Raw genomic sequence first — 27,502 nt, forward strand, 5'->3', positions numbered from 1 at the left:
GTTTGTGTCATCTTCTGTTTTTTTCAATAGCTTCTTAGAGTTGTCAGAATACAGGTCTTTTGCCTCCTTAGGTAAGTTTGTTCCTAGGTTTTTTGTTATTTTTTCATGTGATGGTAAATGGGATTGTTTCCTTAATTACTCTCTCTCATCTTTCACTGTTAGTATATAGAAATGTGAGAGATTTCTGTGTATTAATTTTGTATCCTGAAACTTTACTGAATTCATTGTTGAGCTCTAGTAGTTTTCTGATAGCATCTTTGTGATTTTCTACAAATAGTGTCATGTCATCTGCAAACAGGGACAGTTTTACTTCTTCTTTTCCAATTTGAGTTCCTTTTATTTCCTTTTCTTCTCTGACTGCCATGGCTAGGACTTCCAAAACTATGTTGAATAAAAGTGGTGAGAGTGAGGAGTTTCCACTGTGTCACAACAGGATTGGCAGCATCTCTACAGCACCAGGACACAGGTTCAATCCTGGCTGGGCACAGTGGATTAAAGTATCTGGCATTGCTGCAGGTGGGGAATAGGTTGCAGCTGTGGCTCGGACCTGATCCCTGGCCTGGGAACTCCCTATGCCACAGATGGCCAAAAAAGAAAAAAAAAATGGTGACAGTGGACATCCTTGTCTTGTTCTATCTTAGCAGAAATTCTTTCAGCTTTGCACTGTTGAGCATGACATTAGCTGTGGGTTTGTCATATACGGTCTTTATTAGGTTGAGGTAGGTACCCGCTGTGCCCACTTTCTGGAAGATTTTTGTCATAAATGGGTGTAGGATTTTGTCAAAAGCTTTTTCTGCATATTTTGAGATGATCATATGGTTTTTATTCTTCCATTTGTTAATGTGGGATATCACACTGATTTTTGATATTGAAAAATCCTTGCATCCCTGGGAAAAATTCCACTTGAATATGATATATGATCCTTTTAGTGTGTTGTTGGATTCAGTTTGCTAATATTTTCTTGAGGATTTTTACGTCTATATTCATCAGTGATATTGGCCTATAATTTTCTTTTTTGTAGCATCTTTGGTTTTGCTGTCAAGGTGATGGTGGCCTCATAGAATGAATTTGGAGTGTTCCTTCCTTTGCAATTTTTTGGAATAGTTTCAGAAGGATAGATGTTAACTCTTCTCTAAATGTTTGATAGAATTTGCCTGTGAAGCCATGGTCCTGGACTTTTGTTTGTTGGAAGTTTTTATTTATTTTATTAAAGTATAGGTGATTTACAATGTTGTGCCAATTTCTGCTACATAGCAAAGTGACCCAGTCATACATAAATATGTTCCTTTTCTCATACTATCTTCCATCATGTTCTATCCCAAGAGATTGGATATAGTTCCTGTGCTTTACAGTAGGACTTCATTGCTTATCCATTCTAAATGTAATATTTTGCTTCTGCCTGTTGGAAGTTTTTAAATCACAGTTCCAATTTCAGTACTTGTGATCAATCTGTTCATTTTTTTTTATTTCCTCCTAGTTTGGTCTTGGAAGATTGTACCTTTCTAAGAATTTGTCCATTTCTTATAGATTGTCCATTTTAGTGGCATCTTATAGATGCTTGTAGTAGTCTCTTATGATCCTTTGTATTTCTGTGATGTCCATTGTAACTTCTCCTATTTCATTTCTAATTTTATTGATTTGAGCCCTCTCCCTTTTTTTTCTTTATGAGTCTGGCCAAGGGCTTATCAATTTTGTTGATCTTTTCAAGGAGCCAGCTTTTAGTTTCAATGATCTTTTCTATTGTTTTCTTCATCTCTTTTTCATTTATTTCTGCTCTTTCTTTATTATTTCTATTTTCATTTATTATCTGCTCTGTTCTTTATTATTTCTTTCCTTCTACTAACTTTGGGTTTTGCCTGTTCTTCTTTCTCTAATAGCTTTAGGTGTAAGATTAGGTTGTTTATATGAGATTTGTATTATTTCCTGAAGTAAGCTTGTGTTGCTATAAACTTTCCTCTTAGAACTGCTTTTGCTGCATCCCATAGGTTTTGGAACGTTGTGTTTTCATTTTCATTTGTTTCTATGTATTGTTTGACCTCCTCTTTGATTTCTTGAAGATATTTTATTTCTTGAAGCTCTGCTTCTATGACCCAGCACTCAAGTGGAAGGCCCTTCCCCCTTGCAGGCCACATTTAACACCCTGGACAGTTCCCAAGGTACACAGATCCTCCTGCTACAGTCCAGTCCATATAGGGGGACACATTTTACCTATCTCAGAGCACCATTCTACTTTATTAAAAACTCTTTCTCTTTCTTATTCCAAAGGAAATGGAATACAGCACTTCTCTTTCCCTGCCCACTCAATACCCTTTCTCATAGGAACTTTGAAACACAAACCTCAATCCTTCAGAGACTGACCCCCTCCTTACTAACTTCCAAATTAGCCCTGGAGTGGACAGACAGCTGTACTGACACACTGTACCATGTGGAGAATTCTCCTTCTTCTTGATCACACCTGCTCCTACTCAGAAACGAGATTCTGAGGCTCTGAAGGCTGCTCCTTCTCCCAAGCCATCTTTCCTATTGCAAGATTTCTCCTGGGCATGCCAGTCTTCTTTTTTAAAAAATTTTATTGGCATTCCCACTGTGGCGTAGTGGAAACGAATCCAACTAGTATCCATGAGTATGTGGGTTCAGTCCTTGGCCTCACTCAGTGGGTCAGGGATCCAGCATTGCCGTGAGCTGTGGTGTAGGTCGCAGATGTGGCTCAGATCACATGTGGCTGTGGCTGTGGTGTAGGCTGGCAGCTGTAGCTCTGATTTGACCCCTAGCCTGGGAACTTCCCTATGCCATGAGTGCAGCCCTAAAAAGTAAAAAAAAAAAAGAAAAAATTTATTGAAGTATATAGTTGATTTACAATGTTGTGTTAATTTCTGTTGTATAACCAAGTGATTCGGTTATGCATATATATTCTTTTTCATATCTTTTCCATTATGGTTTATCACATGATATTGAATATTGCTCCTGGTGCTATACAGGAGGACCTTGTTGTTTATCCATCCTATATGATAGTTTGCCTCTCTCTACTAATCCCACACTCCCGATCCTTCTCTCCCCTACCCCTCTCTCCCTGTGGCAATCACAACTCTGTTTTCTATGTCTGTGAGTCTGTTTTTGTTTTTTAGATATGTTGATTTGTGTTGTATTTTAGATTCCACAAATGTGATATCATGTGGTATTTGTCTTTCTCTTTCTGACTTACTTCGCTTAGTATGGTAATTTCTAGGTCCATCCATGTTGCTTCAAATGGGAATGTCTATTTCTTTTTAATGGTTGAGTAGTGTTCTGTTGTGTGTATATGTACATATGTATATAACATCTTCTTTATCCATTCCTCTGTTGATGGACATCTAGGTTGCTTCCATGTCTTGGCTGTGTAATAATGCTGCTGTGAATGTAGGAGTGCATGTATCTTTTCCATTATAGTTTTGCCTGGGAATGGGATTGCTGGATCATATGGCAACTATATTTTTAGTTTTTTTGAGGAAACCCCGTGCTGTCTTCTATAATAGTATGCCATTCTTCTGAATGAGAAGATGTCCACCACCACCTGTGGACTTGCTCATCTGTACTTTTGCTTTTGAAACTATGCACCTTATTTTCCCAGTGTTGAATTTAAATAGACTGTTATTATTGTATTTACAGGTATACCTCATTTTATTGTGCTTTGTAGATAATGCATTTTTTACAAATAGGAGGTTTGTGGCAACCCTGTGTTATTAGATGATGGTTAGCAATTTTTAGCAATAAAATTTTGGGGGGGTTTTCTGAGGTGGTATTTTTTTTGTTTGTTTGTTTGTTTTTTTACTTTTTATGGCTACACCCGCGGTGTATGGAGGTTCCCAGGCTAGGGGTCAAATCAGAGCCGCAGCTTCTAGCCTATTCCACAGCCACAGCAATGCCATATCCGAGCTGCATCTGTGACCTACACCACAACTCAGAGCAATGCTGGATCCTTAACGCACTGAGCGAGGCCAGGGGTCAAACCCATATCTTCATGGATACTAGTCAGATTTGTTTCTGCTACACTACAATGGAAATTCTTCAATAAAGTATTTTTAATTAAGGTATGTACATTTTTTTTTTTTTAGAAATAATGCTATCACACACCTAATAGATCACATTAGTGGTGTAAGCATAACTCTTACATGCACTGGGAAACCAAAAAATTCATGTGACTTACTTTATTGTGATATTTGCTTTATTGCAGCGGTATGGAAGCAAGCTCACAATATACCTGAGGTCTGCCGGGGTGTGTGTGTGTGTGTGTGTGAGTGGGTGTGGGTGTGTGTGTGTCTGTGTCTGTGTGTACATACAGAGAGATTGATTGATTGTTTGATTATAAGAAATTGGTTCACATGATTATGGAGGCTGAGAAGTCCCATGATCTGCCATCTGCAAGCTGGGAACCCAGGAGAGCCCATGGTGCAATTCCAGAGGGCTCAAGAAGACCCATATCCCAGCTTGAAAACTGTCACGTGGAAGGTGAATCCCACTTTGCTTCAGCTTTTGCTCTATTCAGATCTCCAGTCCCTTGGACGAAACCCACCTGAATAGGGGAAGGCATCTGCTTTCTTCAGCCTGCTGACAGATGTTAATCTCACCCAGAAGCACCCTCACACATATACCCAAAATAATGTTTAACCAAATATCTGGGCATCCCTTGGCCCAGTCAAGTTGACATAAAATTAACCATCTCAAGTAGTGAGCCGTTTGGCAAATATCAATGGAGAGTTTGGATTCCCCACTTTAAATGTGTCATCATTTAGACAAATTGAATTGGCCACCAGCATATGAATCTGAGTTCACCCACAGCTTTGACTCTACCTACCACCTGTCTTTGGCACAAGCCTATTTCAAGTATAAATAACATTCCTCCTCTTTTGAAAAACCTCACTAAAGGAATGGGTCTAAGAGTTCCCTGGTGGCTCAGCGAGTTAAGGGCCTGGTGTTGTCACTGCTGTAGTTCTGGTCAGTACTGTGGCCTGGGTTCGATCCCTGGCCTGGGAACTACTGCATGCCACAGGTGCAGCCAAAAAAAAAGAAGAAAGAAAAGAAAAGAAAAAGAAAAGAAATGGATCTAGAGCAGTGATTTCAACTGGGGGGATTCTACCTCCCAGTGGATATTTGGCAATGTCTGGAAGCATTTTTTTTTTTTTTTTTTTTTTTTTTTGCTGAACCTGCAGCATGTGGAAGTTCACAGGCTAGGGATCAAACCTGTGCCACAACAGCAGCCTGAGCCACAGCAGTGACAACACCAGATCCTTAACCCATTGCACAGCAAGAGAACTCCTGGAGGCATTTTTGGTTGTCACAACTGTACATGCTGCTAGCATCTAGTGGGTACAGGCCAGAGATGCTGCTAAATCTTCCCCAGTGTACAGGGCATCCCCGCAGCAAAGAAGTGTCCAGCCCAAATGCCACTAGGGCTGAGGTTGAGAAATCCTGCTCTAGAGAGAGAGAGAGAGACATTCCATACCACTCAGCACAGTTTCAGACCCCACTTGTGCCCATCTGTGCCATGGGAAGCCAATGCTTTCTGAAAGCTTTCTGGATCAGCACTTTCCCACTCAGGTGGATCTGGCATTAACATTGCCGTCTTTCAAATGGCTTTCAGGTAGACATGTTAAATCTCAAATTTGATGAAACACAAGAAAGCCATGAGAGAAGTTCAGAGCACTTGGAAATCTAGGAGAGCTGTGAGAACTGTGGGCAGGTGTGGCTTCGTGCCAGCTCACAGCGCCAAATAGCCAGGTGGGGAGGAGCAAACACTCGTTTTCATCTGAGGCAAATGCTGAAGGTGCAGTTATGGTCACTTCAGAAAGTGCCACTTTATTCCCGGTGTAACATCACTTCGATTTTACCTGCACGAGGCTGTCCTGATTCATGGGGGTCAGTGGCAGAACTTGGATCAGAAATCTTGTTTCTTGACTCATCGATTTATATGTCCCCTTCAAACCTGATTGCTTTTTTTTCTGAAACGAGTAACCTGTGACTCTTTGCTCACGGTCAGGGGAAAAGTCCCTGTTAATAATTCACACAAGACAAAGCCGCTCCTCTTTTGCATCCTCAAATCTCTCCGAGCACGTGACTGTCGCAACATATCTGGTTTCCAAGTAGCCGAGTGATGAAATATGATTGGCCTCTCGGCATCGATTCCCCCTCTCCTTCCTCTCTCACTCTTCTTGTCTAGCAGTTGTTTGTTAGGATCCACACATTCTTCTTATGAAAGAATCAAGACCAGAGTTTCTTTCTTTCCCTCTTTAGGAAGAAGTGGGCTGTTTTGGCTTCCTACCATGGATGAGGATCTCGAAGGAGAAAGTTGGCAGACCTTCTCCATTCCCTGGGGCTTCGGCAAGGCAGTAGAGGATGAAGGAGCGCACATCTGCCAGTGAGTAATCATCCTCCGGTGCAAATGTCAGGGGTCTTATCCCTGGCTTCAGAGATTAGCTCATGTTTTTCGGTTGGATGAATGCATTTGCACACGGATTGAAAGCCATGTGTCAGAATGATACAAGCATGGTGCCTTTGATGGAAAAGCGATGAGATGCTTCTGAGTTTTCGGTCCAGGCAATTCTAATACTTAAAAAGAATACTGGAGGTGAGGCAGGAATATCCTGTAAAAGAAAAGTACGCAGCTGTATGCTACTGTGCTTATTTCCTGAAGACTAAATGTCCAGAGGCATTTTGGGGAAGAGAGAACCCGATTTCAGCTGCTCATCCTTAATATACATATTACCAGAGGCTAAACTTTTGACTGTGCTTTTTGCAAGGAACGTTGGACTGTGCTGTTTATTTGTTTATGTTTTTAAATGGTGTCTTCTCAGAGACAAATGTATCTGTCAGGGTGAAAAGTTTTGATGCTGAAGCCGAAAATGCTGCGTTGGCTGTGCAGATTGGTTTGTGCTTAATTGCTTCTTTGTGTTCGGTGGTCTTGCTGAATAAGTTTTCCTCCTTTGAGAAAAACCACAGTTTTACAGAAAGCTCAGATGGTCGCTGAGTGGCTTACGGTTTATATAACTAGGGAATTCTTTCTCGAGGTTGTCAAAGTTTCAAGTATGAGAAATTTGTCAGTAATGAATACATTTTGGAATGCCGATTGGAAAGTTTCCAGCCATTCTGCTGCTTAATGCTTCCTCATTAATCACTGGCACTGTGTATTATAAGCTGCTTATGACTTTGTTTGAATGATATTCTTTCAGCAGACTCTAGGATTATTGAGTATTTAAGCATCACGATAGGAACATTATGTGGAAGCCCCAGTATAAAGCCACAGGTTAAAAGCAGCTCTCCAACTGGATAAAATTCATTACTCTTGACTTTCACTACTTGGGACTTCGAGTGAAATATTTTTTAGAGTTGCCATAATTTTCGATGACAGTAATCACTTGGTGGCACTATTTGTTTTAAAACAGTTGCACTCATTTGCATGAGTGCAAATGAAACCTCCTTCTGTTGTGTAGTTCATTGTAAGGGAAATTTAGAAATGGATATTGTCATTCTATGGGACTAAAATGTACAAAACACCCATTTTGGAACTAGCAACTAAGAGTCTCCCCAAACTACTGTTTGCTTATGACATAATTTCATTGACTCACTTTTTAGTGCTCACATTTTCCTTCTGATTTCGTACCTAAAGGATGAAACGATTGCATATTTGAGCTACGAAAAGTAACCTGTTTAGACATAGAGTCCTGGGGCTTGTGTCTCTTGCTTGCCTGGTCAATAACATAAAAAGAAATAGATTCACCTTCTCACTCATTGAAGCATATTGTTTATGAGTTTGGGAGAAAATAGGTAATAAAAGAGATAAGAAATACTTTAAATCAAATTCTTAAGCCAAACCACCGAATTCCAATTTGACGGTTGGTTGGCCATAGTTTTACTCCGCACATCCAATGGAAAGTCTAGTGTGTCTTGTTTTATTAGAATTAGTGGTAGATATATAGTCTGAAGTTCTGTGTTATCCCTGGATGTGCTTAGTCATTAGAGAGTTCAGGTCAGTATATTATTAATTTTCTTTTATATATGTGTATAAAGTACTATTTTATTTTTATGACTCAACATAAAAAGCAAGCATTATTGTAACCTCAGCTCATGTCTTCCGTGGAGGATGCTCTCAAGTGTAGGACTATATAAATGTGGTTTAAGATTCAGTGGATGGGGATACTTTTCATAGAGCAACAAGTGATGCTCAGTTGAATCCCACTTCTGCTGCTGGTTTCACAGAAATAAGATCTAAAATTCTTAGTTTCTCCTCCGTTCAGGCAGTGCAGGCTTCCCAGCCTAGGGGTCCCTGCCCACCCCCTGTCCATGCGGTTCATTGCTGATCTGAAAGAGCTATCATAAGACCAATGTAAAGAGGAAAATAGTTCAGTTTCCTGCAGTTTTACAATCCTTCAAAAATTTTTTTTAATTAAAAAAATTATTTTATTGTTATTTCCCCATTACGAATTTTTTTTCTACTGTACAGCATGGTGACCCAGTTACACATACATGTATACATTCTTTTTTCTCCCATTATCATGCTCCCTCATAAGTGACCTGACATAGTTCTCAGTGCTACACAGCAGGATCTCATTGCTAATCCATTCCAAAGGCAATAGTTTGCATCTATTAATCCCAAGCTCCCCATCCATCCCACTCCCTCTCCCTCCCCCCAGGCAACCACAAGTCTCTTCTCCAAGTCCATGATTTTCTTTTTGGTGGAAAGGTTCATTTGTGGCATATATGAAATTCCAGATATAAGTGATATCATATGGTATTTGTCTTTCTCTTTCTGACTTACGTCACTCAGGATGAGAGTCTCTTGTTCCATCCATGTTGCTGCAGATGCAATCCTTCAAAATTAAAGTGACTTGAGATTGTCTTTGTTGCTGATTAAAGAGCAACTGGTTCCTTTGCCCAGTAGAGCAGCCACACAGAATGGTTAGGACTATGGCTTCTGGAACCAGCCTGACCTGGGTGTGCACCCTGGTGCCTTCACTTATTGGCTGTATGACTTTGGGCACATTTATCAGCTTCATTAAACCGAAGACCCCACGTCTGTAAAGAAAAGGATAATACCTACCTCGAGGGGTTGGAGGGGTAAGTGAGTTACTGTAGGAACAGCCCCTAGCACTGTGCCTGGCTCATCCAATTATCTAATTACCCATGATGTGATTCTTATTGTTAGCACTAGTAGCAGTGATAGTAGCACCTTTCAAACACAATCTTATTTTCAAGCCTTCAAGTTCAGTTTAAGTTGGAGTGAAAGTTGTAGACTATATTGCTATATCAGTCTTTTTATAGGAAGAGTGATTCATTTAGGACTTGGGGAAAGAGGGAGTTTAGCACGTCTATGCGATTTCTTTAGTTTTTAAACGCAAAGCTTGGTGAAAAGTATCATGAAAACATTAGTGAATTTGAAATACGAGTGACAAAAATGAGATAGATTTATTTCAGTTCAACCGAAATTTATTGAGGATCTCCCTGTGTGCTAAGTGTTGGGGTACAGAGATAATGGTCAAGGTAAAAAATGAAAAATACTGACAATGCCAAGCGCTAGGAAGGATGTGGAACAACTGGAAGTCTTATATACTTTGCTAGTACAGTGTAGCAGCGAAATGGTATAGCTGCTTTGGAGACCGTTTGTTAGTTTCTCATAAAGCTAAATATACATTTGCCATAAAACCCATATGATTCCACTCCTAGGTATTTACTCTAGAGAAATGAAAACTCCTGTTCACAGAAAAACCTTTCACAAATGTTTACAGCAGCTGTGTTCGAAATTGCCCCAAACTGGAAACAACCCAGATGTCCTTCAGCGGATGAATGAATAAACGCACTGTCCTCACCATGAGATACTACTCAGAATAAAAAGGAACAAACTCTTGATACGCACAGCAATTTGAATGCATATTAGACATTATGCTGAGTGAAAGAAGCTCATTTCAAAAGGTTACATCCTCTGTGGTTCTCTTTATATGATATTCTCAAAAGACAAAGGTAGAGTGACAGAAAACAGATCACTGGGGACCAGGGGTTAGAGGAAGAGGGAGGGTGTGATAGTGCCTTGTGTGATGGAACTATTCTGTATCCTAACTGCGGTCATGGTGGTGGGAATCTACACACGTGATAACGTTTCTAAAGCTGTACATTCAAAAAAGTCCATTGGAGTATGTGATCATTTAAAACATAAAAAATGAGAATACAGAGTTCTTGCCATTGAGCGGTTCACAGGAGCAACGAGGGACAAACACAAACAAATAATTATAGTACAGGACGGTGAATGTAGTGATTATGACATGAGACCCGGCCATGCACAGCTTTGTGCATTTTCTTTTTTTTCTTTTTTTCTTTTTTTAATTTTATTTTCCCACTGTACAGCAAGGGCTTTGTGCATTTTCTACGTGTATCATGATGTGAAAAAGTTTGGGAAGGCCTGGGTTGGGGTATTATGAAGACACAGAAAAAGAGCATTTTGCCTAGTTGCCTGGAGGAGATGGTACCGGGAAGGGCTTCACAGGGGAGGTAATACCTGCAGTGGGAATTGAAGGGTAGGAGGGAAGGAGTTAGGAGGGCTTCTCAGGGCAGTGGGAGGGCATTCCAAGGGAGCCATTCCTTGCCTAAGAAAGGGAAGGAGTGGGGTGCAAGTTGGGAGCTCTAGGGTGTCCAAGATGTTAGGAGTACAAAGTGAACAGATTTATAGGTAGCCTTGCATAGTAAAGGAACATTCTGTTTTATGATGGTAGATTTTGAGCGTATTGGGAGGCAAGCGTGGATGAGGCAGCAGAGAGGGCCATTTGATAAGAGAGGAGACTGGCGGGAGGAGATAATGGGAAGAGGTATAGGGTTTGATCCTGTCAAGTCCTGTAGAACCTGTGGAGCATTAATGGAAGACTCTACCTTCTGGGAGGATCTTTTCATTCGTTCATTTTCATTCATTCATTCATTATCAACTCATTTAACAAATCTTTATTAAGCAAGGCACTATTTTAGGTCCTGGGGATCCCGGAGTGAACAAAAAGAAGTCCCAGCTCTTATGGAGCTGATATTTTAAAGGCTAAATGAGTTCAGCTTTGGACAATTGTGAAGTGCAAAGTACCTCTGAGGTAATCATACCTAGTAGATGGGAGCTGTAAAGAGCAGTCTGAGCTGAAAATACAAATTGGGGCTCACTGGCACAAAGCTAAAAGTTGGAGCCTGAGAAATAGGTTAAATAATCAATTTTATGTTCCTTAATCAAGCTGGAAAAAAATCTAATTTTTGCACCCAAATTCTCTATGATTTGCCATCAGGACTTGTCCTTATGTGAGAGAAGGAGAGATGCATTTAGCTAATGCCACAACCTCAAGGTTATGCATCCGTCCAATTCCTTTTTCCATCCTAGTAAAGGGCTCTCTAATCTTTCCAGAAGATAATGAAGTCTTAAAATGAACAAATATCTTTGCCATGCAGAGCATTATACTAATATCTGGTGGCGGAAAGGGGAGGGAAGGGATGGAAAAGACAGAGTAGATCTAGGATCTGTTCTGAAAACACTTAGAATCTGTAAGGTGAGAGGGCCTTTGGACCCTTTGTAAATACTCAGAGTATTTGAAAACAGCCATAAGCAAACAAATATAAATTCTTGGTTGCTAAGGGGACTGAATCTTCTGGTATTAGTGCAGAGGCAGAGTTTTAAAGCAATCACTGAGGACACTTCCAAAAGCAGCATGTTTTGACGCCAATTATTGATGACCTGAATCCACAAGGGCTTGGAATGCCATAGCCAAGTTCTTGGATTTGACTTTGGTTAATGTAAATGAGCACTTGGTGTTTCGAAGAGATTAATGAGACAGTTTTGACCCAGCTGTGTTTTTACAGCTCTTGTGACTTAGGTACCTAATGATGCCACCATGTTGACCTGGCCCCAAGACCAAATCCTTAAAATTCCAGCTGTTCTGATAACCAGGAAGTAAACCACTGGATGTTCTTTCTCCATCCTAGGGCCTCGCCTCCTCTCTGGTGGGCTTGGGAGAAGGTAGGAGTTAGAAATAAGGAGGTAAAGAGTAGGTTCGGGCACCCTCTGGCAGGCAATCCACCCATAACAGGGAGTCACCTGCTAACCATTGTCCTCAGCTCATAAAGGTCATTCTAAGCTGAGTGACCACTCATTCCCAGAGCTAACATAGCTATCTCGAATGGTCTACACTTCATGTTAATTAAGTTCACCTATAAAATTACAATAGCTCTCCTCGTTTACATTCAGCCAAGAATTATACTTATGCAACTAAAATTTTAACTTATTTCCTTATCCAATTGATAATTCAATCACAGACATCTGGGATTTGAAGGCTTCTTGAGCATACTAATTTTTATTGGGCAGTGTCGTGTTGGACACTGGGGGAAAGAGGACGAAGAATTTGTGTCCTTATTCTTAGCTCCGTACTGCATAGGAAGTCTTCAAATAGATTTCCAACAGATCTTCTAATGTAGATTATAATATATATATTCTCTCTAAAATTCATTTGCCAATGTTCATATTATAAATTTCCTTGCAATTGATAGTTTTAAGAAGTAGTTGAGATACCCTATATACTTAGTTCTGACAGACTTTTAATGATCTTTATTGCCTTTTTTATTATAAAGCTAAAACATGCTTATAAAAATTAAAAAAACAACTGAAACGGATAAAGTAGAAAGTGAAATTCACATAACTGAGGAGGGGTTAAGGATGGAGTAAAGATCAGGGAAGCCTGTCATCTGCATAACCTGGTAATGAAAAGCCGATCTCACATTTTGGAGCCAATCTCACACCTTGGAGGGTCCCTTTTGATGAGGGACCTGACTCAGAATTGCTGAGTCAGGAGTTCCCATCGTGGCGCAGTGGTTAACGAATCCGACTAGGAACCATGAGGTTGCGAGTTTGATCCCTGCCCTTGCTCAGTGGGTTAAGGATCCGGCATTGCCGTGAGCTGTGGTGTAGGTCACAGACGTGGCTCGGATCCTTTGTTGCTGTGGCTGTGGCACAGGCTGGCAGCTACACCTCCCATTAGACCCCTAGCCTGGGAACCTCCACATGCTGTGGGAGCGGCCCAAGAAATGGCAAAAAGACAAAAAAAAAAAAAAAAAAAAGAATTGCTGAGTCATAGGGTTTCTTGCATCAAAGGGGCCCATAAAAGTGGCTCCCTCCAGGAGTTCCTGTTGTGGTGCAGTGGTTAACGAATCCGACTAGGAACCATGAGGTTGCGGGTTCGATTCCTGCCCTTGCTCAGTGGGTTAAGCTCAGTGAGCTTGTGGTGTAGGTTACAGATGCAGCTCAAATCTGGCATTGCTGTAGTATAGGCCGGCAGCTGTAGCTCCAGTTTGACCCCTGGCCTGGGAACCTCCATATGCTGCAGGTGCAGCCCTAAAAAGCAAAAAAAAAAAAAAGTGGCTCCCTCCAAATCATTGTGTCATTGCGCTTCTGGGTGTGCATCCAAAGGAAGTGCAGGGAGGATCTCGAAGAGATGTCTGTACACTCATGTTTATGGCAAAATTATTCACAGCAGCCAAAAGGTAGAAGCAAACCAAGTGTCCATTACAGGTGAATGAATAAGCAAAATGTGGTCTATACATGCAATGGAATATTATTCAGCCTTGAAACGGATAGAAATCTGACACATGATCCAGCAAGGGTGAACTTCTAGGCATTATGCCAAGTGAAATCAGGCAGACACAAAAAGATAAATACTCTTCTCTGAGGTCCCCTAGTGTAGTCAAATTCATTGAAACAGAAAGTAAAATGGTGATGGCTGGGAGTGGGGGAGGGGAAAGGGGAAGCTGTTTAATGTGTATATCATTTCAGTTTTGCAAGAGGAAAAATTTCTGGAGATCTTTTGTGTGACAACGTGAATATACTTAACACTGCTGAACTGTACACTGAAAAATGGTTAGGGTGGTAAATTTTATGTTATATGTATTTTACAATTAACAAACAACTTTTTTTTTTTGATGTTAAGAAAAGCTGTATGTCAACATATCCAGCTTCAGTGTACACATCACCTATAAAATTAGAACTCTTCTAGGGCCGAGCAGACCTGAGCTGCTACCACTGTGACATTCTTTGTCTTCCAGTGTCTTTGAAACAGGGGGCTCCAACAACAGACCCAGGGGGTCCATGAACTCCTCCATAGTTAATGTAAATTCTTATTTGTTTACAGCATTTTTTTCCCCTGGGCCAAAGGGCCCATGGCTTTCTTCAGTTTCTCAAAGAGGCACAGGGCTCCCTCTCCACCAGTAAAGGCTCAGAAGTGCTGCCCAATAGCTTGTCTCTATTCAACAGATTTTATTAAATTAATTGTGCACAAAAGCTATTATGTCAAAGCTTTGAGTTGAATATATACTCAAATAAAGAAAAATCTTATTAAGGCTCATTTACGTGATTGATTATTCCATCTCCGCTTTCAGTAGCTAGGATGAATTTATGGCCAAATACCTATAAAACCAAGGCGCCCCTGTGAGATGCCTGGCTTAGAGGGTGCTTTATTCCGCAAGGATGCACCTGCCCTGAGGAATTGTGTTAGTTTCTCACCTCTCCCCCCACGAATGAAGAAGGTATATGCAGTGGTAATCAATAATTCAGACAATCAGTGTGTACTCCCCATTCATAATTTTCTCCAAAACGCACCCCTACTTCTGAAGATTTTTAAGATGACAGGGAGTCTTCTACTGTCTCAAGAAAGTGAATTTCTAGAAGGAAACAGCTGGGGAACACTTTGGCATTACAGAGAGGCTATCGATTTAGTCAACCCTTTTTTTTCTGATTATAAAGCACAAGCTCATTGTTTTGAAAAGTAAACAGGGATGCCAGAAGGTCTTTCCCCAGGCGATTCAGCATGCACTGAAGGACCCTTCACCGCCAGGGCTGTGCTTTGCCCTTTCGGAGCCCGCTCTCAGGTGAAGGCGGTTATCCTGTGTTATAGATGATGGCTGACAGGATTGAACAGAATCCTCCCGGGGGACTGAAGCTAATGGCTTGGAAGCTCTGTGTCTTTAATCTCTTTGCCCGAGGAATGCCAGCTCTCCCTCCCAATACAGAACTCAAACCCCCAGAGCGGAGAAGGTACACACACATTCACAGACAGAGCCAGCTGCGGTAATCACATCTGGGGTTTTGGGTTGTTGTCATTTAATTTGGGGGAGGGGGCTTATTCTATATCTCTTTTTTTGAGTGTTTTAAAATATTTTTAGTATGACAATCTGTTAATCATATCTTAATAGCAACTCTCCTTTCTGACTCAGGATTTTTCTGCTCATGACTCCCTTTCTCCGGAATGTTTTCGCCCTCACACCCCTGCTCAAGTGTATCCTTCTGAGAGACAAAGTTTTCCGGAATATCTTACCTAAAAATTGTTCCTGATCACTGCTGCCCTCCTCTAGACACAGCTTGAATTCGCTTCAGAATACTTGCAGTCATCTAGCATTGTGGCAGCGTATTTGCTTAGTGTCTGTTTTTCCTCAGGATGGTTATAGGTACTCAACAAATAAACATCCCTTTGCTCAGATTTTAGGTTACTGTAACGTTTTCAGTATCAGCCGTTAAAACTTCATTGTTAAATGGAGAAGTGAAGGAATGTTCAAAGGGTTTAATTACAAGAGGTGGAAAAAAATAAAGCCCTGTCTGTCTCCAAGGCTGTCCTTGAGAAAGCTTGCAAGCATTGATGTATGTTCAGTCGGGTGCTAACTGCGGACCTGGCACTCATCTATATGCTAGTGGGAGGGTGACATCACGCCCTTACTAAGCCAGTCTTTGGTCTCTTTGTGAATACTTGAACACTCGACTATGATTTTAGGTTAGAACTTTCGCCTAAAATAAGTCCTGTTCCGAGGTCTCATCTTACCAGTATGTCAGGACTGTGTTCTCTCCCCGTGGGTGTTCATGGGAAAAGAGGTAGCAAAATGAGAATGTAGATAAATGGAGTTTTGAGGAGGTGCCTGCAAGATTAATTTCTTGTTCTAAAAAAAATGGATTGGTTGATGTATTATCCAATCCAGTTAAAACCTGATTTGTAAGTGCATGATTTTCTTACAGAAAATGCTTATAAAAAATATTGTAGAAGTACATGTAATTTTATTTTTCTTACATCTTATTCTTAACCATGAATCATTTTACTGCAATATCAGTGGAATTTTTAAATTCTAAAGTTTCACATTGTCAGCAGCCACCACGAAATAGAAGATACTTTGCAGGAGTTCCCGTCGTGGCTCAATGGTTAACAATCCGACTAGGAAACATGAGGTTGTGGGTTCAATCCCTGGCCTTGCTCAGTGGGTTAAGGATCCGGCGTTGCCGTGAGCTGTGGTATAGGTTGCAGACGAGGCTCGGATCTGGTGTTGCTGTGGCTCTGGTGTAGGCTGGTGGCTACAGCTCCGATTAGACCCCTAGCCTGGGAACCTCCATATGCTGTGAGAGCAGCCCAGGAAATGGCAAAGAGAAAAAAAAAAAAAAAGAAAAAGAAGATACTTTCCAAAATGAAGTACATTTTAACCAGGATGTAGATGAGAGGGCTAAAGATGATCACTCCATACATGGAATCTTTATATTTATTTCCCACTTTGGTTTTATGTATGCTTTTCACCTTTCAAGTTCTATGTCATCGTCTTTTGGCTTTCACACTATACCTTCCCAACTTTTACCTGTATTACATCTCGGAAATTCTACTATTTCCATTCTGTCACATACATTGTATAATAATCTTGGATCTCCACAATTTACTCATTTAGTGAAAATATGTGTGCCATGTGCCATAGCAAATAATGATTTCAAAAGTCTATTTAAAATTGTCATTCTCTGTATAAAGGACTTTGAGAACTTCCTAGAATGTATTTGCTATTATGACCGAGTTTTTCATTTTAGTATAGCAAGTTTGAACACCACAATTTAATTTTTACATACTTCTTTTTATTCCTCCATTTATCCAGGCCTCAGTGTTTTGGGTTTTTTTTTTTTTGTCTTTTTGCTATTTCTTGGGCCGCTGCCGCGGCACATGGAGGTTCCCAGGCTAGGGGTCGAATCGGAGTTGTAGCCACCGGCCTATGCCAGAGCCACAGCAACGAGGGATCCGAGCCGCGTCTGCAACCTACACCACAGCTCACGGCAACGCCGGATCGTTAACCCACTGAGCAAGGCCAGGGATCAAACCCGCAACCTCATGGTTCCTAGTCAGATTCGTTAACCACTGCGCCACGACGGGAACTCCCAGGGCTCAGTTTTGCTTCCTCTAATAAATTGTTCTCTGATAACTTCAGAATGTACTGATTGAATTCCTTTTAGGTGTCCATAGAATTTTATTGTTGATGTTAAAATATTTTGATTCTCAAACATATGCTTAGTGTACTATTATTAAACGATGTGTGTTTTCTTATCGTTTTCTTTGTAACATACTACCATTCCCAAATATATTGCAAGTTTCTTGGAATTATGTCTCCAATTTTTCTCACAGTAGCCCTGACCAAGCACTTATTACATTGAATTGAGTACAGAAGAGAGATCTTTATTAAGAACTCTCTAAATGTAAGAATCCTTGGCGTATATTCCACCGTCCAACTGGTAAGGATGTTTCTTCATAGTTCTTCCAACTGTTCTGGCTTTTGAAGTTTCTGTTATCTCCTATGTGGGTAAAATATGTGTATCAGCTATCAACTGCTATGTATCAAGCCACCTCTAAAACATAACGGCTGAAAACAAAAAGGATGTGTTATTTCTCATAATTCTGTGGGTTAGGCTCAGCAGGGTGGTTCATCTGCTGCATGGAATCTCAGCTTGTCATTTGTGTGGCCGCATAAAGGTAGGTGGTAAACTGGGACTAGAATGTTCCAGTCAGATATGCTTACATGTCTGGCCCCTCAGCCACAGTGCTTGAAGCTGGGGGCAAGTGACCCTCTCCATCTTCTCATTCAGCAGTCTAACCTGAGCTTCTTTGCACATCAGCTGGGTCCTAAGAAGGCAAAAAAGAAAGCTGCTGGGCTTCCTCACTCAGGCCAGAACCTGGAAGTCACACAGCTTTCCTTTGGCCACGTTCTCCTGGTCCGAACAAGTTCCGGGACAAGCCAGATTCAAGAGGAGGGACTCCATCTCTCAATGAAAGGGACAGCAAAGTCACATTGCAGAAGGGCAGGTAGTGTGGGAGGAATTGCATGCAGCCAGTTTTCAGGTCATCTATCACAGTAGGGTAGTATGACAGGAACGTGAAATTGTCTAGATAAACTTTTAAAATTTTACATCCGAGAAAGCCGAAGCCTAGAGAAGTGAGATGGCTTACCCAGGGTACCACAGCTGGTTTCCTAGACCCTTGCCACCCCAAGTGTGGTCTCTGGACCAGCAGCATCAACAGGACTGGGAGCCCATCAGAAATGCAGATTCTTAGGCCCCACCCACACCCACAGAACCAGCGTCTGCCTTTTCCCTCCATCCCCAGGGACTCTGAATGCACACTGAAGTGAGCTGAGAAGCACCATTGCTCTTTTTACTTCCCAAACTGAGACAGAAGACCTACCACCTACGAAAGAAGAATGTTTTACACTCGGAGGCTTGACTCAGCATGGAAAAGGCTTCGTTTACTTGATATGTGTTAGGTTTTTTTTAAAGCACAGCCCTCCGCGTTTTACAATCACCCCTGAATTTGATCCTTACGAGCACCGTGAGGGATAATGATTATCCTTTGCGTTTGACCAAAGAAGAAACAGAGGCTCCAAGACCTGTAGCTGTACGCGGTGGAGCAGCTTTCAGACCTCGGGTTTGCTGACTCCGAACTCCCCTTGACGACAGGAGCGTATCCACTGGCAGCCGCCGTACAGCAGCAGTGAAGGAGTCTAAATGTTTAGAGGAAGAGCCTGTTAGCCGGGAGCCAAGGCGTGTGGCTGGCTTGGTGAGCTGTGGCTTTTCTCCTGATGCCGCCCACTCCCACCTTGCCTAAAGTGAAGAGGCTGGCACGGGCGTGTGACAGATGGCGCAGCCCCACTCTGCCATATGTGTGTCGCTCCCCGTTCCTGAGCGCACAGCTGCCTGACACAGGCCTTGCCAGTTGGGCCGCTGCCTCTTGAGGTGTCTCCAAGGCTCATTGCTCAGAGAGCGCCGTCCAGCCTTTTCTCCACTTTCCCTCTTCGACGGGTCTTCCTTCCGCTCCTCGGGTCTCTACCCGGAGCAGAGAGCCCTGTTGGCGCTCCAGCTGGGAGCCAGTGCCAGACCTTGAGCTGCACATAACAGGTGGCAGGTGGATGCAGCTCATCCAAACGTGGACGAGCCAAGGCAGGGAGCAGGGGCCGCTCCTCCTGGAATCCCGCTTCGGGGAGGGCACTGTGCCCGCCAGAGCTTCCCTCCAACAGCTGTGCGTGGGCTGGAAAGGCAGTTTCCTCCTTGCTGTTCCCTGTCTGGGGATGGGAGAGGAAGGGATGAAGGATGTGGACCAAGTGCAAGCAAGGGCACTCCTCTCCCTAGACCCAGAAGCTGTGGGAAGAGAGAGCCAAGAAAGAAAACTCCAGAATCCTTCCACCCCGCAGTAAAGAGAGCAACATTTATCTTTGCTTTGGTCCCGGCCACATTTCGTGCCACCGCTGGCTAGCTTGGCAGCTGACATCCAACACTGATCTGGGGTATTAGCCCTGGCACTGTGGTTACCTCTCTGGGTTAAAATCTGTGTGCTATTATTTCCTTTGGCTAAGTTACCAGCTCTTGATAAGCCTCAGGATTTTCATCTGGAAACTAGGAGTGATAATGATTTTATCTCCTCACGTGGTTGCTGTGAGGAATAAATGGGAAAAGACATGTAAAGGGATTACATAGGCTAATAACCGGCATTTAATATATATTTGACCAATGTTGTATAGTAATGCTGAAGTTTTCCTGAGGGTAGAAATTTTGACTAGTCCACTGTTGTGGCCCCAGCTCCCAGGACAGTTTCTAGCACATAGTATGTACGAATTATTTGATAAATCAGTGAATTATTTGATGAATGACTTAATGGCCAAATCCTATAATACTCTAACAGTTATTTTTGTGCTTGATCGGAGGACTCAGTGGCTTTAGGTAGGCGGTTGAACGCTTCAGTGTGTGTGTGTGTGTGTGTGTATCTAGGATGCATATGGGATAGACAGAGATTTTTCAGACTCTCCTCAGTTGGACAGAAATGATACCGCATTTTAAAAATTATTTTTGGCAGTGCCCATGGCATACCATAGTCCCTGGGCCAGGGATCAAACCTGCATTACAGCAGTGACAACGCCAGACCCTTAACTGCTAGGCGACCGGAGAACTCGGTCCTGAAGCTAAGTAACTGCCCTCCCTCTTCCTCCTTCTTCCTTCCTCCCTTTCTTTCTTCCTCTCCTTCCTCCCTTCCCTCCCTCCTTCTCCCTTTCCTATTTATTTCTTGGTCTTATTTTGGCTTTGGCGTTAAAATCCTGCCTCAGAGCATAGCTAAATAGATTGCTTTCCTCCTCACAGCAGAGAAGAAAAGGGGACCCCAGGTAGAGAGCCAAGGTCTTTGCCAAGTGGAGCAGTCCAACCTTTCTGCTCTAAAGATGGTTTTTCAGCAGTGTGCTTACTGTCGTTGTCATCCAAGCCAGGCGCCAGGGCCGTCCTTCTGCAGCCCTCCCGGGGTGAATGAGACCTGTGGGAGGGGGCCTCCGACAGCCCCCCGCTCCTTCACTCCTGCATGTGCTGGAAGGAAGACAGGAGGAGCAGAAAGACACACGCGCAGGAGGACACAACCAGAGGCCCAAGAATCAGTACCTAGACATCTGCTGGGTGGAGAATGGCGTCGCTCTGCTCCATAATTAAGTTCTGAGATGCGGAGATGGAGCGGACTTTCCAGTCAAAGACAGGGCCAAGGAGGAGTTCCTGTCGTGGCTCAGCAGTTAACGAACCTGACGGGCATCTGTAAGGATGCAGATTCCAGCCCTGGCCTCACTCAGTGGGTTAAGGATCCCGCGTTGCTGTGGCTGTGGCGTAGGCTGGCAGCTACAACTCCGATTGGCCCCCTAGCCTGGGAACCTCCAGATGCCACAGGGGTGGCCCTAAAAAGAAAAAAAAAAAAAGCAAGAAGGAGAAGACTAGCTTGCATTCCCTAGGCATCTGCTACTTTTCGTCAGAGGTCAGGGGAGCCCAACGAGGATCCTGAGCAGTGGTTGCTCTCTTGTCCCTCAGGTATCCTCTGTATTCCTGAAGGGATGATTTTATAACGAGAACTTGAAATAGAATCTGCTCTTTCGGAAATGAAGCTTGGGGAGTTCCCTGGCGGCTCAGCCGGTTAAGAATCCGGTGTCGTCACTGCTGTGGCACAGTTTAATCCCTGCTGTCGGAACTTCTGCCTGCCTCTGACATCCCCCCCCAAAAAAGAGAAAGAAATGAAGCTCGGGTGTGTCTCAGTCCTGGAGTTTGCTTCAGAATTGATGACAGCTCTGTACACATATCTGGATCTCAGAATTTTGATCAAAATTCCTGGAGGATCATCCGGGCATGTTTATTTATTATCCTATTAAGTCGCCCCTTTTATTTTAGAACAATTTCAGATTTACAAACTAGTGGCAAAGAGAGCCCAGACAGGTCCCATATGGTCCGCACCCAATTCCTCCCAAGGTGAACGACCCTCTTAGATCTGCATGGTGCAGTGGTATTTCTATGAACTAAAGTCCAGGCTTGATTTAGATTTCACCAGTTTTTCTCCTACTCCTTTTCCTGATCAAGGATCCCTTCCAGGATACCACGTTGCATTTAGTTGTCATCTCTCCCCAGTCTTTTCTGGTCTGTGACAGTTTCTCTGTCTTTCCTTGTTTTCCACGACCTTAAGAGTCTTGAGGAATCCTGGCCAGGAGTGTATTTACTTGTTAAAAGTTTGCATTTGACTCTGATTGTGAAAGGCACTGCTCTCAGCAGCGCCTCTCCATACAGGTGCTTGAGCTTACATTTCATTTTGCATATATTTTTCCCCTGTGTCCTTAAAGGTTTTACTAAAATTTCATACTGCCTGTCAAGGATCTATGCCATTTTGGTGACAAATAACCTATTTTTGGTTAGGGATGAAAATATGTTTGGGCTAATATAAGCCAATGTAAAGTTGAAATTGAGATTTTGATTTCAAAATATCAAAAGGCATTCTATGCACAAGCACTTTGCTATATGAGTCTTTGGTGAAATAAGCTTAGGGCAATAGTCATGCTTTTTGAGTGCGAGCTCTGAGTGAGGTGCTGTCCTCAGGGAGTTGGGTGTGGTAAGGCATTTAACTCTGCCATGGGTTTTTGGATGTGTCATCTTGGCTAGGTTCAACTCTAGTCCAAGAAGTATGAACTCAAGGGACCAGCAAGATTCCCAGGTGGTTCTTTTGGACAAGACAATTCTTGCTCTTGCTTGAGCCACAGATTATAGGAGAGCATGGTTTCTTAACAGCAGCACTGATTGATACTTGGGACCAGATGATTCTTTTTTGTAGGGCTGTCCTGTGCACTGTGGGCTGTTTAGCAGCCTACACTAAATGTCACTAAATGCCCATAGCACCCCCGAGTTATGACAACCAAAAGTGTCTCCAGAAATTGCCCAATGTGCTCCGAGGGACACAGTCATCCCCAGTTGAGATCTACTGGAATAGGCGGAAAGTTAGCACAGGGCTCTTGCACCAGGTTCCAAGATCAAATATTTAAGGCCTGATGAAAACTGTTAGGAAGAGAGAATGTATGCTCACAGATCCAATAATCAGCGCCCTGGAGAACGGGGAGCACTTGGTCAAGGAGGGCCTTGGATTCATCCAGCCTAACAAGCATGACCCTATTCAAATCAACAAAAATTTGTCTGAACTTCAGAATCTGGAAGTTTTAGGATGACAAAACAAGGGAATATCCTGCTGCTGCTGGTGGCGTTGCAGAGACCAGTGGGTGGGAAGCTAGGTCCATGTGACTCTACGTTAAGATGGGGGCCGTCTTCTACCTTTCAGTCTTCCATTCGTGACTACCCGGAGATTGCGGGCTTTGTTGTTCTAGAAACCTCTCAACCATGTCATAGGGAGAGTTCCACCTCGCATAGGTTGTTTTCTTCCCGCAGCTGGGTCAATGTTTATGGTTCTGACAGAGTTGTGTAAGCACCCTGAGATTTTATAGCCATTTTACAAGTCACTATTTATATTTGCACCTGAATCCTTCCTCTAGTATTTTTGTTTTAATCCCCTGTAATCAAGCTCCCCTTCTGCTTTAGATGAATATGTAAGAGTTGAGGGAGTCTTTCCTGTAAAGGAACTGTCCCTTGTGGATGCTCTTGGATGTGATTTCTCCAGTTCAGGCTGCCAGCCCTTGAGTTCTGAGTGATTTCCCCTGTGTCGCTGCACAGACACCCTTCTGGAGCTCTTTAGGTAATCCAATTATGTCCCCTGCATCTCAGCAGCAGATGTACTTTTAAGAAGGGGATTCAAACTTGACTGCATTAGTTGCTTTCTCCTGCAGGGTTCCTTCCTTATCTTTCCACACCCCCTCCTCCCACTCCGGGTGCCAAACTGGTCTCTGCGCAGAGGCCAAGGTAATATTAGGAGCCCTTGCTCAGTTCATATCAAAGGACCCGCAGCAGTGAGCCCCGATACAGCAGTCCAGGTGCGGTACTGAACTGTTCCCCCCAAGAGTATTTCCGGAACCAGAATGGGCCCACCACTCACCTGGGCGTCTTGTTAAAATGCAGCTGCTAATTCAGCTGGTCTGGGCCAGGGCCTGGGGTTCTGCATTTCTAGCAAGCTCCCAGATACTGCCAATGCTGATGCTCCCCAGGACAGACCACATTGAATAGTGAAGATTAACCCCATCTTGCGCTTGGAGGTTTAGAAGCTGCTAAAATTCAGTATCGGACTTAATCAGGGTGTAAGTCACTTTACATTCACCTCGTCTTGCTTCCCTCGAAAACCTTGACAATGACAGTTCCAGTTTTCTACTTTACGATGTGATATGAAACATGGATGAATTGCAAAAACAGTACGCTGAGCAAAAGAAGCCAGATACAAAAGAGTACATACAGCATGATTCCATTTACATGAAATTCTAGAACAGGTGAAACTAAATTGGAGTGACAGACATTAGATCAGTGGTTGCTGGGGCCTGGGGTGATGGTAGGGTTGTCTGAACTTGTTAGAAGGGATAATAGTCCTTGTGTTGTAGAGGTAACACTGATACATTTACAAGTAAGTGAAACAATTCCCAAGACTAACTTCAGAGTAATCTCTTGGGGGGAGGGGGAATGGGAGGTAAAGCTAAAACAAAGAGGGGCCATGCTAATAATTGTTGAAACTGCGTGTTGGGTACATGGCCTTCATGGCACTTTTTTATACTTCTGTATATATATGACTGTTTTCAGAACACAAACCTTTTTACCTTTTCTTTGCCATTTTTTTTGGGGGGGGGCCTTTTAGGGCCACACCCGAGGCATATGGAGGTTCCCAGGCCAGGGATCGAATCAGAGCTACAGCTACCGGCTTACACCACAGCCACAGCAACATCAGATCTGAGCCTCATCTGGAGACCTACACCACGGCTCACAGCACTGGATCTTCAACCCACTGAGCAAGGCCAGGGATTGAACCTGCATTCTCTTGGTTATTAGTTGGGTTCATCACCACTGAGCCTCCATGGGAACTCCAGAACACAAACTTTTTTAAAAACAGTGATTTTCTGTTAGGATGTTTTGTCTCATGATAAAAGCTTTTTCTGAATGTAGGAGATGTTATCACCAAAGACTACTTTCATTTGGAGTTCTGTTGTGGCTTAGTAGTAACGAACCTGACTAGCTTCTCTGAGGACACAGGGTCGATCCCTGGCCTCGCTCAGTGGGTTTAAGGATCCGGCGTTGCCGTGAGCTGTGGTGTAGGTCACAGATGCAGCTTGGATCCCATGTTGCTGTGCCTGTGGTGTAGGCCAGTAGCTGCAGCTCCGATTGGACCCCTAGCCTGGGAATCTCCATATGCTGCGGGTTCGGCCCTAAAAAGGCAAAAAAAAAAAAAAAAAAAAAAAGACTATTTCATTCAGTTACTCAACATACGTTCACTGTGAGCTACTCTGTGCCCTGCACTGTGCTGGATAATGGGGATCGGTCAATGGAGGAAGCGGCCAAAAAAAGTCCTTGCTTTCATGGTGCAGAAAACAGACAGGAACTGATGAAGTTAATGAATAAGTGAAGAGATTGCAGAGTATGTAAGACAGAAGTACTGCGGGAAAACTCGGAGGGGGTCAGGGACTCCCAAATGGGGGAAGGGCTCATTGAGGAGCTGGGTGCTCCGGGTAGGCCTTCCTAAGAGGACGTTTGCATAAAGTCCTGAGAGATGTGAAGGATTTAGCTCACGCATACAATGGGACAGAGCATTCTAGGGTAAGAACAGCAGGAGAGAAGGCCTCGGGGCCAGCAGCCTGAGGCTCACACCAAAAGGAAGAGGCCCTTTGCGAGGACAGAGTGGACTCTAGGGGAAGGGGGGAGGCAGTAAGAGAGAGGATCCAGAGATGGGGGCCAGATCTGTCTTTGTAATGGTTCACTTCGTCTGAGACGGCGGCCCCCGGAGGGTTTGGAGCAGAGCGCGGCGCCACCTGTGTGTTGTGTTGAGAGCAGACTCTAGGGGGCAAGGGCAGCAGGAAGTGGGACAGGCAGGCAGGTGACTCCACTCAACTGGACCGTCCCCAGTGCCTTCTCTCTTGTGCTGCATGTCGATGGCTCCATATCCAATTATTCACAGTGAGGGATACCTTCCTCTTTTCCAGTCTCTCCGCTCTCTCAAATGTCCTTCAGTTTAAAACACACTGCAGAGCCTTGCTACCCAAGTGTGGCCCCTGGCCCGGCAGCATCAACCTCCCCTGGGAGGAGCCTCAAAGATGCCCCATGACTCATCAGGTCAGAGACTGTGGGGGGAGTCAGACAAAGTGGAAGCTCTGGAGTTAGGGAGAAGCAGTCGGATTCTGGAAATAATTTAAAGTAGGACCGAGTGGATTTCCTGACTTGAGTGTGGGGACCATCAAGGGCTCAGCGAGCAAAGGGGTCTCCAAGGTTGGAGCTTGAGTAAAGGGCAAGACGGAGTTGCCTTTGAGATGGAAAGAGCACTTTGGGTGTCTGAGCAAAGCTTTAGAGTCGTTTGTCAAACCCGCCACTCTGCAGTGAACGTAACATCTACCTTCCCCAGAGATGGACTTCTGTTTGTATAATAGCTGCATGCAAACTACAAATGGCTTTTGCATTGTATTGAGGAATATGAGAAGTCTGAACTATAAATCTGCAGGACATCTCTATGATATAGAAGCTAATGGCATCATGCTCTACCTTTCTCTGTATGGCACCCTAATTGTTCATGCCGAAAATGCACCTGGGTGATGGAGAATGTATTTGTTTCCTTCCAGGCTGTGGCTGGTGACTGTAGCAAGAGGAATGTTGCGGAATAATTTATTAGGACAGAAGAAAATGGCTGAAGAGCTTATTGTGGACTAAAACCTGATATCAATCCTAATCTTATTTTCGCTTGCTGTGACTCAGAAGTGATGTTGATTTTCTCGGCCCTTGACACTTTGTGCTGTCTACCTCCACTTTTATTTCTTTGTTTTTGCTTTTTCATTGTCACCTCATTGACATCTTTCTCTTTCTTCTCATGAGAGCCAAGGTTTAAGGCTTACGTGATGGATAATGTAATATGTTAATGACTATTTTGCTATAGTCACTGAGTTATCCAATAATGCTCTCATTTTTAGGAGGAGTTTTAAACATGAGTACACATTCACTTAAATGGACTATTATGAAAAAGAATTTTTATGGGTCATTTTATACCAATAATAGAGAGCACAATTCCGAATGGACAGTATTACTTCCTTCCCATCAATTTGTGATTTGCTCTCAGTATAGCATCATCTTTCCTTAAACCATTTTCTGCTATTACCATAATCTCACAATAATACAAAAGTATTGGATATGAAAGAATTTTCTGAATGCCTGGTCTTTGGAGAAATACTAGTGGCTCAGGGGTCCAAGCCTCTGAACAATAGTCTTGAGGTCAATATTCTTTAGTTTCTTTCAGATCTGGCAGTAACTGAGTTCCTTGTTTCTCTCTCTTTTTTTCCTCCAGTTGTAAGCAATCCAATATAAAAGGCATAATAATTTGACAGATTATTAAACTGCCTTTCAGTGAGATTAGTTAACCAACTCTCACACCAGAAAAACAGAATTAGTAGGAATGTCCTTTGTGGCCACTCATACTTGGCATGGGGGATCATCTCTCAGAGTGGAATTGCAGTGGAAATGGCCATGGCCTCTTGCCTCTCTCTCACACCCACTATGAGGGAGAAATGCTGGAAGGAAAAGGAGTGGTGAGAAAAGAGCAATGGGAGGGCCAGGAGGCTGGATGGAGATTATTGTAGGAATCCAGGGGAGTGAATAGGGAAGCTGGCACCACTGGCCTGGCTGTGGTGCTGGTGGAGGATGGGTATATTCTGGATATGGTTTAAATATGGGCCTGCCAAGATTTGCCAATGGGATAAATATATGTTTTGGATCAAAGATAACTCTGAG

General features: G+C 43.1%; 1 protein-coding gene across 3 annotated transcripts in view; it reads left to right on the top strand.

The window, feature by feature from the left end:
- The window catches only part of FRMPD4 (FERM and PDZ domain containing 4), an 826,395-nt gene that overhangs the window by 26,553 nt on the left and 772,340 nt on the right, over nucleotides 1–27,502 (top strand). For 2 of the 3 annotated variants that reach the window (XM_021080618.1, XM_021080619.1), the window contains exon 3: nucleotides 6,268–6,391. In XM_021080618.1, the coding sequence (XP_020936277.1) occupies nucleotides 6,268–6,391 (124 nt within the window). Of the gene's footprint in view, nucleotides 1–6,153; nucleotides 6,392–27,502 lie in introns of those variants that run through there. The other variant, XM_021080630.1, reaches the window with a different exon arrangement.

The sequence above is a fragment of the Sus scrofa genome, chromosome X (assembly GCF_000003025.6).
Source record: "Sus scrofa isolate TJ Tabasco breed Duroc chromosome X, Sscrofa11.1, whole genome shotgun sequence".
In the NCBI taxonomy this organism is placed as follows: Eukaryota; Metazoa; Chordata; class Mammalia; order Artiodactyla; family Suidae; genus Sus; species Sus scrofa.